The 12,958-nt window shown below is 44.6% G+C and overlaps 1 protein-coding gene across 1 annotated transcript in view; it reads right to left on the bottom strand.

The window, feature by feature from the left end:
* Positions 1 to 12,958, bottom strand: part of LOC106586430 (zinc finger protein GLI2) — a 103,740-nt gene that overhangs the window by 24,626 nt on the left and 66,156 nt on the right. Inside the window, exons 4-5 of the mRNA XM_014173702.3 lie at positions 7,907 to 8,112; positions 1,744 to 1,935 (exon numbers count right to left, since the gene is read on the bottom strand). Of these exons, the coding sequence (XP_014029177.3) occupies positions 1,744 to 1,935; positions 7,907 to 8,112 (398 nt within the window). The remainder of the gene's footprint in view (positions 1 to 1,743; positions 1,936 to 7,906; positions 8,113 to 12,958) is intronic.

Below are 12,958 nucleotides of genomic sequence, written 5' to 3' on the forward strand. Positions count from 1 at the left end.
CCTAGCATGCACATGAGGATTGGTGCTTTAGCGTCACGCAGGGTGGACGGAGTGCGTGACAGGAGGTGCAAACACCGTTAGATGGTAGATGGCTCGTTCTCGCTCTTTTCCCTTGGGTGGTTTGAGACCGGATAAAAGTGATATAGATACCAAACCGGGAGTCTGTGCCAGGCAGGCAGAGAATGTATGCGTTTGACGATCGAAAGGCATCGAAAGGCTAGCTTTCCACTCTGTAGCACTGTATTCCCCATTCATACAGCTAACTGGAAGGTTCCTGAGTTGATATAATCTCCAGGTCTTAGCAGCAATATTAGGCCTTACTTATCACTCTGTTCATAGGCCTGGGACTGTCTGCAAGGCTATGGTCCCTGACCATATGTCTGACCTCTCCTGTGAAAAGCAGGGTTGTTCACCACGTCTGTTCTGTCAGACTGTCACTAAATCTCCCCTGCCTGCCACTATCCTCTATCCCTGCCGTTAGATTGCAAGAGCAGAGCAGGGACCACAGATTTACAGTATACCTGCCATAACACTGACTGAGAAACAGAGAAGAGACAGATTCAGAAGCCCTGGCATCCGCTGCTGCCTGAAATATAGTACATCCAATGCCAAACATCTCTCTCTCTCGCTTTTTCTATGTCTCTCATCTCTGTCTCATCTCTCACACACTCACTCTCTCTCTCTCTCCATCTCATTCTCTCCTCTTTCTTCCTCTCTCTCTCTCTCTCTTTTCCTCTCCCTCTCTCAACATGGTTGCCCTTTTAAGGTTACCACTGTGGATTTGTAGGATGTTACTCATAACAGAGTAACACACCTGAAACACTATGCGACTAGCTGTGTAAATTAGAGGCCTGTGTTGGGAGAACAGTGGTGGGCCTTTCTGTGTTTATAGACACCCCCTGCTACGACTAAGAGTTTTTATAAGTCCAGGAATGCTCCTCTTGCTTTGATGTGGGGAAGTCTTACACACAGAAAGCCACAAGAAGAAGAAAGGGCATCTATGAAAAGCACATCACCACATACCTGGAGGTAAGCACAAAGGGTGATGAGGCTCTTAGTATTTAGTAGTGTGGCATAAGGACACTTCACAATGTACACTGAGTATACAAAACATTAAGAACACTTGCTCTTTCCATGACAAACTGACCAGGTGAAAGCTGTGATCCCTTATTGACCAGGTAAATCCACTTCAATCAGTGTAGATGAAGGGGGAAAAAAACTGGTTAGAGAAGGATTTTTAAGCCTTGAGACAATAGAGACATGGATTGTGGATGTGTGCCATTCAGATTTAAGTGCCTTTAAACTGGGTATGGTAGTAGGTGCCAGGTGCACCCATTTGTGTCAAGAACTGTGCAACTCAATATTAGGGGGTTGTGCAACTCAATATTAGGAAGTTGATCCTAATGTTTGGTACGCTCAGTGTATGATACAGCTAGCAGTGAGGTGGGAAAGTCCCACATATGATAGTCAGTGTGACCTGGGCTGCGTCAGGCCTAAGGTAGTTCACGGGTAGGAAACCCACAGGCACTTCATGTTTTGCTTTAGACCAGGTGATGAATTTAGCCAATTAAGTTGAGTGAGGTGATTGGTAGAATCAGGTGTGGTGTCTGGTTGGGAAAGAATCCTGCAGTGCAGTGGCTGTTGCACTCCAGGACCAGGGTTGCCAACCCCTGATCTAGGGAATCGGGTGTCATTTGGGGTACACCCCAGGAAGGTGTGTTTCAGGATTTCAGGGTCACTCACCGTCCACAGGGCTGTAGTCGGGCAGGTGTGCTGCTGCGGCTGCTGCTGCTGCGGCCGCCCCGGTCTGCATGATGAGGTCTCCGTAAGTGCTCCTGCCACTGGCCATGAGGTGGTAGTAATCTGTAGGGTTGGCACCTGGAGGTGGAGGGGGCAGGCTGAACAGACCATGTTCCTTCAGGTGCTCATGGGTCACTGTCGGACAGAGATGGAGAGAGGGGTGAGATGTGAGACACAGGTGAACTAATGAATAACTGACATGGGAACAGGGAAGACTGACACAGGAACAGACAGGGGGGGGGGGGGGTTCGAAATGAGAGGACGCAGAGACAGACACAGACCAAAAGAGTGAGTAGTAGAATTGACAGACGGAGAGACAGAGAGGAACAGACATGGTGCGTTGCTTCACAGGTTTGAAGATCTATGCTACAGAAGATGCCTGGAGGGCAAAAAGCTTTTGCTAAAAGATAGGCGAAGTCTTTGAGATTTGCTGGGGTGTGTGAATGACCCCGGGGAGTAAACGAAGAAGAGAAAGAAGAAGGGAATAGAACATTCCTGCTCTTCTCTTGTCTCGCACATAAATTCATTGAGACAGATTACATGCACGCGCACGCACGCACGCACGTGCGCACGCACGCACGCACGCCACACACACACACACACACACACACACACACACACACACACACACACGCACACGCACACACACACACACAAAATGGCATCCATAGTGGTAGAGAAGGGAAACCCTTGAGCATTTCGGAAATATTGATGTAGAACGTGTTAACACCTGCACCCTGTAAACCCACATTTAAAAGTGTCACAAGCTGTAAGAGTGAGATGTAGATTTGTTTTCTTTCCTTTTGCAGCGAGCCACTGAGGCCTATAGCCATAACTGTGGCCTCCTCCCCCTGTTTCCTGCTCTCCATTTGCCCCTGCGGATATATCAGGGGCTAACCTCTCTACAGATAGAGAAAGAGGAGTGGAAGAAAGGAGGGATGGAAGGGTGGAGGTTTAACTCCCTTAAAGGGCCTAATGCAGGGGTGTCAAACCAATTTTACCCCGGGGGTCCGCATTCAGTCATCAAAGAGGTCCGGAGGGCTGCACTGAAAATGTGCTATATTTCCTCACCGTAAAAATTAGCAAAAAATAGTCCTCTATCCATAGTTTTTACAATTTCCGATGCTCCCTGAATGTCTAGCTTTCATTTGGGTGATTATTAGCGAGATGGACACAGTCAAGAAAATGTATGAATGTAGGTCTATTATCATTTCTACACAGTTTCCATTTGGTTTTAGTCATTTTAAAGTATATATGTTTTACTCCAACCACCCCTGACCTAATGTCACTACTGTTAGTTAGATAAACTGGGGAGAAGAGAAAGAGAGGGGAAGGAGGGGTGGCCTAAACCATGGGCCACACCAAAATGGTCCTATCAGGACTAATTAGGGCTGGCTGCGGTCAAAAAAGAACAGGCGTCTGTTTGTGCTGGCTAGGAGGCCCACAGAGAAGCTTTAGTTTCTCCTCGCCTGCCGGATCACATAACCACTTCCAGTAGCTGCTTTGTGTGGACTGGACAGACAGACTGAGGATGATGGAGGGTCGTGGACTGGACAGACAGACAGACTGAGGATGGTGGAGGGTCGTGGACTGGACAGACAGACTGAGGATGGTGGAGGGTCGTGGACTGGACAGACAGACTGAGGATGGTGGAGGGTAGCGGACTGGACAGACAGACTGAGGATGGTGGAGGGTCGTGGACTGGACAGACAGACTGAGGATGGTGGAGGGTCGTGGACTGGACAGACAGACTGAGGATGGTGCAGGGTAGTGCATAGGACAGACATAAGGACAGGAGCATGGTAGTGGAGGGTAGAGGATAAAACCAGTAGTCGACCCGGTGAAACCAGCTCATAAAGCCAGGGAATTCAACAGACAGAAGGCAGAGCAAGGAGGCTCTATCTCATTTACATGGTTTGGGGTGACCCTACACTGCTGTATCAGACATATAGTAGACATTGACAACACTGACTATAAAGGGTGTGGATGTTTCCTATAATTGGAAGATCTGTCCTTTTCTTGATGTAACCAAGTTGATATGCTGATAAAATGGACTGATTCTATAGCTCTACAACAACATAAGAAAAATAATAATCTCTGGGACAATTAACAGTAGTGTCTAGGCATGAGGTTACTAAAACTCACTCAAAACAAGTTGTCTACAACTACTTTACAGGTATTCTATCTCTAGAATTATCTACAGTATTCTCTGATAGGCTCCACGCTTACACAACTTTATTTATGTTCACTCAAGCTTAATGCCATCCATTTTATGACATACTTCTTTGCCACTGCTGCCACTTTATCAGTGACAGAATCTCTTCCGCATTGCTTCTTCTCAAAGCCACAGAGCCATTAAAGTCAACAGGGGAGTACACTCAGTGATTTATCTTTGGGCCTCTAAGACAGCTCTATCTCAGCCTTTGTAGCCTCTCAGGCAGCTCTCTCTACTCTCTTCAACCTGTTGTTGTAACAGGGTCGTGAGGACAGGCCTGTCATCATATGAGCTCCATATTGGAGAGGGAAATGTGCTTTGTTAGTCTTTGCTAATTTCCATGGTTTCCGATACCCAAACATTTGTTCAAAAACGTATACACACATTCTAGCATGTGCATGTGTACACATACACTCTTTCTTTCTCTCTCTAGCTCTCTTACACTCACGGAAGCACTCACACATTCATGCACGCTCACGCATACAAACACACACACACACAGTGTACACTTAAGTGATAATGCCCGGGCATTATCACTTTTATACAACGGGTAACCAACATTTAATGATTTACAGTTTAAGTTGGAAGTTTACATACACCTTAGCCAAATACATTTAAACTCAGTTTTTCACAATTCCTGACATTTAATCCAAGTAAAATTTCCCTGTCTTAGGTCAGTTAGGATCATCACTTTATTTTAAGAATGTGAAATGTCAGAATAATAGTTGAGAGAATGATTTATTTAAGCTTTTATTTCTTTCATCACATTCCCAGTAGGTCAGAAGTTTACATACACTCAATTAGTATTTGATAGCATCGCCTTTAAATTGTTTAACTTGGGTCAAACGTTTCAGGTAGCCTTCCACAACCTTCCCACAATAAGTTGGGTGAATTTTGGCCCATTCCTCCTGACAGAGCTGGTGTAACTGAGTCAGGTTTGTAGGCCTCCTTGCTCGCACACGCTTTTTCAGATCTGCCCACAAATTTTCTATAGGATTCAGGTCAGGGCTTTGTAATGGCCACTCCAATACCTTGACTTGTTGCCCTTAAGCCATTTTGCCACAACTTTGGAAGTATGCTTGGGGTCATTGTCCATTTGGAAGACCCATTTGTGACCAAGCTTTAACTTCCTGACTGATGTCTTGAGATGTTGCTTCAATATATTCACATAATTGTCCTCCCTCATGATGCCATCTATTTTGTGAATTGCACCAGTCCCTCCTGCAGCAAAGCACCCCTGCAACATGGTAGAGCATGGTGGCTCAGTTGGTAGAGCATGGTGTTTGCAACGCCAGCATGGTGTGTGCAACGCCAGGGTTGTGGGTTCGATTCCCACGGGGGGACAGTACAAAAAAAAATATATATATATATAAATAAATAAATGCATGAAATGAAATGTATGCATTCACTACTGTAAGTCGCTCTGGATAGGAGCGTCTGCTAAATGACAAAAAATGTAAATGTAAAAAAAAAATGATGCTGCCACCCCCGTGCTTCACAGTTGGGATGGTGTTCTTCGGCTTGCAAGCATCCCCCTTTTTCCTCCAAACATAACAATGGTCATTATTGCCAAACAATTCTATTTTTGTTTCATCAGACCAGAGGACATTTCTCCAAAAAGTACGATCTTTGTCCCCATGTGCAGTTGCAAACTGTTGTCTTGCTTTTTTAAGTCGGTTTTGGAGCAGTGGCTTCTTCCTTGCTGAGTGGCGTTTCAGGTTATGTTAATATCGGTCTCGTTTTACTGTGGATATAGATACTTTGTACCCGTTTCCTCCAGCATATTCACAAGGTCCTTTGCTGTTGTTCTGGGATTGATTTGCACTTTTCGCACCAAAGTACGTTCATCTCTAGGAGACAGAACACGTCTCCTTCCTGAGCGGTATGACGGCTGTGTGGTCCCATGGTGTTTATACTTGCATACTATTGTTTGTACAGATGAACGTGGTACCTTCAGGTGTTTGAAAATTGTCCCAAGGATGAACCAGACTTGTGGAGGTCTACAATTTATTTTCTGAGGTCTTGGCTGATTTCTTTTGATTTTCCCATGATGTCAAGCAAAGAGGCACTGAGTTTGAAGGTAGGCCTTGAACTACATCCACAGGTACACCTCCAATTGACTCAAATTATGTCAATTAGCCTATCAGAAGCTTCTAAAGCCGTGACATCATTTTCTGGAATTTTCCAAGCTGTTTCAAGGCACAGTCAACTTAGTGTATGTAAACTTCTGACCCACTAGAATTGTGATACAGTGAATCATAAGTGAAATAATCTGTCTGAAAACAATTGTTGGAATAATTACTTGTGTCATGCACACAGTAGATGTCCTAACCGACTTGCCAAAACTATAGTTTGTTAACAAGAAATGTGTGGAGTGGTTGAAAAACTAGTTTTAATGACTCCAACCTAAGTGTATGTAAACTTCCGACTTCAACTGTATGTATTTTCATTAAAAACTTTACCTAAATGTATTCATATTATTTCATCCTTCCACAAAATATAGTCCCGACACAAATCTAGGGATGCTACCCAAGCCGGCTGGTCGTTTGTTCTATCGGTTTGGTTGCCGGTGACGTGACCCAGTCGTTGAGTCTTTTTGTTCTGCATCTATGGACGCAACCCTGACGTTTGTTCTAAATGCTCTATTGCTATACTGGCCGGCAACGTTCTTATCCCTTGCTTGCTAGCTAGCCAACTACGGATAATTTACAGTCACGTCAAACAGCACAGCCAGAATAACAACAAAGTAGCTGCATTTGCGTTTGTTTAAGCTGTTTTTAGTGATATTTATTTGGATACATCAATAATAATGAGCTAATGATACACTATTTCACCTGGCATTGATAATGTACTCTCTCGTCAGGACATTGTTGTTCAGAGGAGCTAGCCAGCAACACAGCTAACACAATCACTTCAAACTGAAGTTGGAAAGACTGTAAACTAGCTGCACTTCGTTTCGTTTGACCTGTTTTTACTTCGTTTCGTTTTAACCGGTTTTTAAATGTACATTTCTTTGTAAATATCCATAAAAATGATGCTGATTCATGATTTCGACTGGCTGAGAAAAGCTGCCTGCCTGTCTGTCTGTCTCATTCTGACTCCCAACACGTTCATTACTATGGGACAGCTGGAGATTGAATTTCAATACTGAAACAATGTTGCAAATATCAAAGGGAAAGACAGCAAGTTTTACCACAATTGAAAACCAATTGCTAGTCTAAAAGAAATGGGAGATAATGTCTAGATGCTTTTTACAGTGGAGATCAAGTTCATAAATTGTCTGGCTAGTGGATTGCGCAGTGAGATGGAACAGAGTAAATAGGCATTTCAACGTCATAGCTTTAGCCGGTGGTAACTTGTGGAATAGACACCGATTGGAATGCGGTTTTAACCAATGAGCGTCAAGGATTAGACCCACCCGTTGTATAAACCATACACATCCCATTACGTGAGAGGATGAAAGGAGAAAGTTTTAATGTAGCAGAGTGTATTAGGTGTTAGACAAATTTTCACAGTATGGTGTGTATAAACAACATAACAACATATACCCAGGTGTGCTTTGGGAGATGTGTTCCAGACATTCTCTCTCTGTGTTTATAGCGAGAACTATCCATTAAGTGTTATTTCCCTTAAACACAGCCTGATCCTCTCATCTCACCTCCTTAAAACTGAACCGAATGTCTGTAAATCTATCAACACACACCCTTACATAACAACTTTCAAACTATATTTCTGTCTTATTCTTAGCATTTGTATATATATATATCATGTACAATCTGACAGATATGGGCGTAGAAAATATGATGCACTTTTTCATATTTTGTATTTCTTTTAATGCTCTGTTACAGTAAGCTCCCCTATAATTTCCAGTAGTTTGTATGTGTGTCTCACCTTCTGCAGGGCTGAGTCCGCGGGCAGCAGAGATCATGGAGAGGGTGGGGCTGCTGTGCATGGAACGGAGGTAGTGCTCCATCTGGGGGTGGACGTAGGAGTGAGGTGGGCTGAAGGGGGAATCCCCCGTCCCTGCTGCGTGGGGGGACAGACGGATCAGAGAGATGCCGTCTGAGATGACCGGGCTGCCTGCTAGGCCATGATGTCTGGAAAGAGAGAGGGAAAATGAGTTAGTAACAGAAATCGAGTGAAAGAGACAACCATGCACAAGCATGAATACCTTGAAAGATTAATGCAAAACAGTGTTTTGTACAACAGGATTTTTGTGCATTGAGCAAGTTGAGACTGAGGGTCTCAGACTACACTCCTATGAAAAAGCCTACTGTTTGGGTGGGCACAGCCAAAGTGTCTCTCGTATTAGTACTTAGCCCTGTTACGAGTCAGCACATCCATCCGGATGTAAACTGTAAAAAACTGAGGCGTCTTGTCGGCCACCTTCAAGCTACCAGATTAATAGAACAAGATACTGTGACTAAAGTTGACTCATTGATAATATAGCCCACAGGTCACAGTCAGTGGGATATAAATGTGTCATCTGTTGGCAGGTAACTAGCAGGTCTGCTTGTAGAAACAGCCAGGAGGCTGCTGTAACTCTTGATAGCTACTCCCTGAAGCCAGAATAGAACACTGAATACCGTGCCGGCTGTCTGCTGGCCGCTGGCACAGTTCTTTTAACTGTTTTTGGCAAAGCTTGTTCTTTGAAGGGGCATGCTACTCCTTGTGTTAATATGGTTGTTGGGTCTAATTGAAACCTCTGTGTGTGGTGAGCCAGGCAGTGCAGCACCTGGAAACAGGATTTAAACAAAGCAGGCCAGTACCACGTCCTCACCTCTCCACTCTCTGTCTGCTGCTATAGAGGCCTACAGGCTTCTCCTATACTACAGGCTTCTCCTATACTACAGGCTGCTTCTCTTAACCAAGGAGTAGATGTGTCAGGAGGCGTTTTTAAAGGAAGCAGGCCAGTACCACGTCCTCACACTTCATTAGTCTCCAAATTACCACTGTAATGACTCACAGTATGCTGTCCATTGGGGAGGGGGGAGGAGAGGGTTGATGAAGTGGGGCGGGACATGGGGGTGGATAGGGGAGAGTGGGATGGGGAGGTGGGGGGGGGGGGGGGGGGGGGGGTTGTGGGGACGGTGGAGTTGGGGGCTCAGCGTACCAGACTTCAGTCTGTTCAACTGATGAGTTGCAGGCAGGCAACACACAAAAACAACTAAAATGCTCTTGCTTTGAAGAAAAAAGTATTTGAAGCTGATATAAGTTAGTATACACAAAGATGTTTTAACATCTATTAGTTATAATGATAAGAATTCATATTAGATACTACTTGGAACTTAGACTTACAACACACATTTCCGTAGTAAATGCTGATATGTGCCAGGAGTACATGAGGTAAAGAAAATAGTTGAAATACTGATATGGCTTCTTGCCGTAAAATCTGTGGATTTGGTTATACTGATCTCTCACTGAAATCCATAGGGATGAGAAGCTGGCAGAGGCTGGTTGTGGGTCTGAAAGGTGGGTCTGAGATGTTAGCGTTCTTGGCAAGGCCTGGGTTCACCTCAGTCTCTCATTTATACCCCTCTCTGTATGGGAGCCAACCTGCACCCAACCCAACCCAACCCAGTTCTTGCTGCTCCCTCCGTTTCCAGTAAACGCCTACAGACAACCAGCCTTGTCTGATGGCCAACTTTCTGCCGTCAACCCCTCCAATGGACGGCCCATAAAGAGGTCTCTGTTCTGTTCTGGGGGAGCTGAGAAGAAACAGACGCTCCATACACAAAAACACAAGCTGATTCCCTCCCCTTGGAGCTTCCACACGACGCGGGTCTAGAGGCCTGTGCAAGTTCCACAGATTAGCGTTCAGCTTCACTGACGCGCCGAGTTCCGTAAAACTGGCACCAGAGTGCTCTTATCTGTCTGAGTAATTTACTACGGACCGTGCTGGTTGGTCACCGTCCTTCATGTTTAGCCACAGTGTTCCCGGTTATCGCTGTGCTGTGGGGGGAGTGTCATTTGGAGGCAGCGGTGGGATCTGAGGTGTGACGACCCCAAAGAGCCTTTAGAGCCGGCTGAGGCTGCGATCTCAAATGGCACCCTATTCCTTATATAGTGCACTACTTTTGACCAAAGCCCTATGGACCCTGGTCAAAAGTATTGCACTAAATAGGGAATATGGTACAATTTTGGACGTTGACTGACTCACCTGTGGTCCCGACCTCAGCCACAGAGAATCAACACAGAGTACACAAGTGAACATTTTCAAATGTGCCATTTCTTAATAAACATTTAAAGCCAGATAAGAGGCCAATGTTGTGTTTATATATACAGTGGTATTGGACTCCTTTCAAGTATTTGGAATATAAGTCAATAAACTTAATTGAAACTGTGAAATTGAAATTGGCTAGTTTGTGGAGGCTGTGAATGCTCTCTCTTATGGGAGCCCCCTCCTAGATGGAATCTAAACAAGCTTGAAGTGCAAAAATGATGAACAACAACTAACCTGACTGGTGCAAAATGAATTGGTCGTGCCCTACCTCCCAGACTTGAATGATGTATTTGATCAGAGCTCAACTGGAGAAATGACATACAATTGACACATATACCTTTCTTAAATCCCTTGAATTCCTTTGTTTCAATGGTGAAGCATTTCTGAATGTATTTTTCGATGGGGTTCTTTGAGCTTCAAAATACCGCAGTAACACATTGCAGTTTTCACACATAATCATCATCGAAACCTTATTTGTCTGTCACGGTATGACACAGAACATGTTAAAAAACACCATTAATCACACACGTGCGTGTTTGAGTCTTTGATAATGAGGTGAAAATGTACTACCTTGGCCTGTCAGGAGACAACAAATAGGGACCTCTCTGACAGCTACTATTATTGAAGTCTTGTCGATCCGCCCTCTTTCTGACAAGATGTTACTTGAACTGTTTCTCCACAGACAGGTCTTAGTCACAGACGGAGTATGTAGTTCAACAACCCTGAACAAACGACCCTGGGAGAGCAGTCTACATTAGAACCTGTAATTTAAAGAGAATTCCATCATACACAGCGCCATGGGTGGCTACCAGACTAAACTGATGTAACTGAAGTGGTCCTTTGTAGCTCAGTTACGCCAGGATAGAGGGTTTGATTTCCGGGACCAGCCTGACGTAACATGTATGAAAGAATGACTGTGAAAGGCCCTGCATGGTCAATCTGATGTCTGCAGTGGCCATACAGCATTTACTGCGATACGGCCTCTGCAGAATTCAGGGCATTCATACTTCATGCGCTTCCTGTTGCACTGCAGAGCTGTTGCGAAGGAAGTTTTCAAGAAAGTGAATTTGTGTTTATACAGGACCTCCCGGCCCCACCTACTGTCAACCAGCTATACGAAGCCCTCCACATTGTTACAAAATTTGGGAGGTGCACGGTGATGCAGTACGGAGCTCAATTTGGCACGGAGCTCGGTTTGGCCTCTGCATGCCTCCGGAGGCTTCTCAATTGCATCACCCCCTCCATACGGAGCCTCCGACCACATTTTCAGATCAAGCATAAATTGGCTTTAAGTCGCTTTGGATAAAAGCATCTGCTAAATGGCATTAATAATTTATTTTATTATTATTATTTATATTATGAAGTCATTGGGAGAGTGGAAGACAGACAGTCGTCTCTTTACCTTTGTCTGTAGCTATGCACAGTGCATTTAGAAAGCATTCAGAATCACTTTTTCCATATTTTGACGTTACAGCCTTATTCTAAAATTTATTAAATCGTTTTTTCCCCCCTCATCAATCTACACAATACCACATAATGACAAAGCAAAAACAGGTTTTTAGGAATGTTACAAATGTATAAAAACAAACAACTGAAATATCACATTTACATAAGTATTCAGACGCTTTACTCAGTACTTTGTTGAAACATCTTTGGCAGCAATTAAAGCCGTGAGTCTTCTTGGGTATGATGCTACAAGCTTGGCACACCTGTATTTGGGGAGTTTCTCCCATTGTTCTCTGCAGATCCTCTCAAGCTCTGTCAGGTTGGATGGGGAGCGTCGCTGCACCGCTATTTTCAGGTCTCTCCAGAGATGTTCGATCGGGTTCAATTCCGGGCTCTGGCTGGGCCACCCAAGGACATTCAGAGACTTGTTTCGAAGCCACTCCTGCGTTTTCTTGGCTGTGTGCTTAGGGTTATTGTCTTGTTGGAAGGTGAACCTTCGCTCCAGTCTGAGGTCCTGAGCACTCTGGAGCAGATTTTCATCAAGGATCTCTCTGTACTTTGCTCCATTCATCTTTGCCTCGATCCTGACTAGTCTCTCAGTCCCTGCTGCTGAAAAACATCCTCACAGCATGATGCTGCCACAACCATGCTTCACCGTAGGGAAGGTATTGGCCAAGGGATGAGCAGTGCCTAGTTTCCTCCAGACATGACGATTGGTATTCTGGCTAAAGAGTTCAATCTTGGTTTCATCAGACCAGAGAATCTTGTTTCTCCTGGTCGGAGAGTCCTTTAGGTGCCTTTTAGAAACTCCAAGCGGGCTGTTATGTGCATTTTACTGAGGAGTGGCTTCCGTCTTTCCACTCTATAATAAATGTCTGATTTGTGGAATGCTGCAGGAAGGTTCTTCCATCTTCACAGAGGAACTCTGGAGCTTTGGGTTCTTGGTCACCTCCCTGATCGAGGCCCTTCTCCCCCGATTGCTCAGTTTGGCCAGCTCTAGGAAGAGTCTTGGTTCCAAACTTATTCTATTTAAGAATAATGAAGGCCATTGTGTTCTTGGGGACCTTCAATGCTGCAGAAATGTTTTCGTACCCTTCCCCAGATCTGTGTCTCGACATAATCCTATCTCTGAGCTCTATGGATAATTCCTTCGACCTCATGGCTTGGTTTTTGCTCTGACATGCACTGTCAATTGTGGGACCTTATATAGACAGGTGTGTGCCTTCCAAATAATGTCTAATCAATTGGATTTACCACAGGTGGACTCTAATCAA

The sequence above is a fragment of the Salmo salar genome, chromosome 25, assembly GCF_965601325.2.
Source record: "Salmo salar chromosome 25, fSalSal1, whole genome shotgun sequence".
Lineage (NCBI taxonomy): Eukaryota > Metazoa > Chordata > Actinopteri > Salmoniformes > Salmonidae > Salmo > Salmo salar.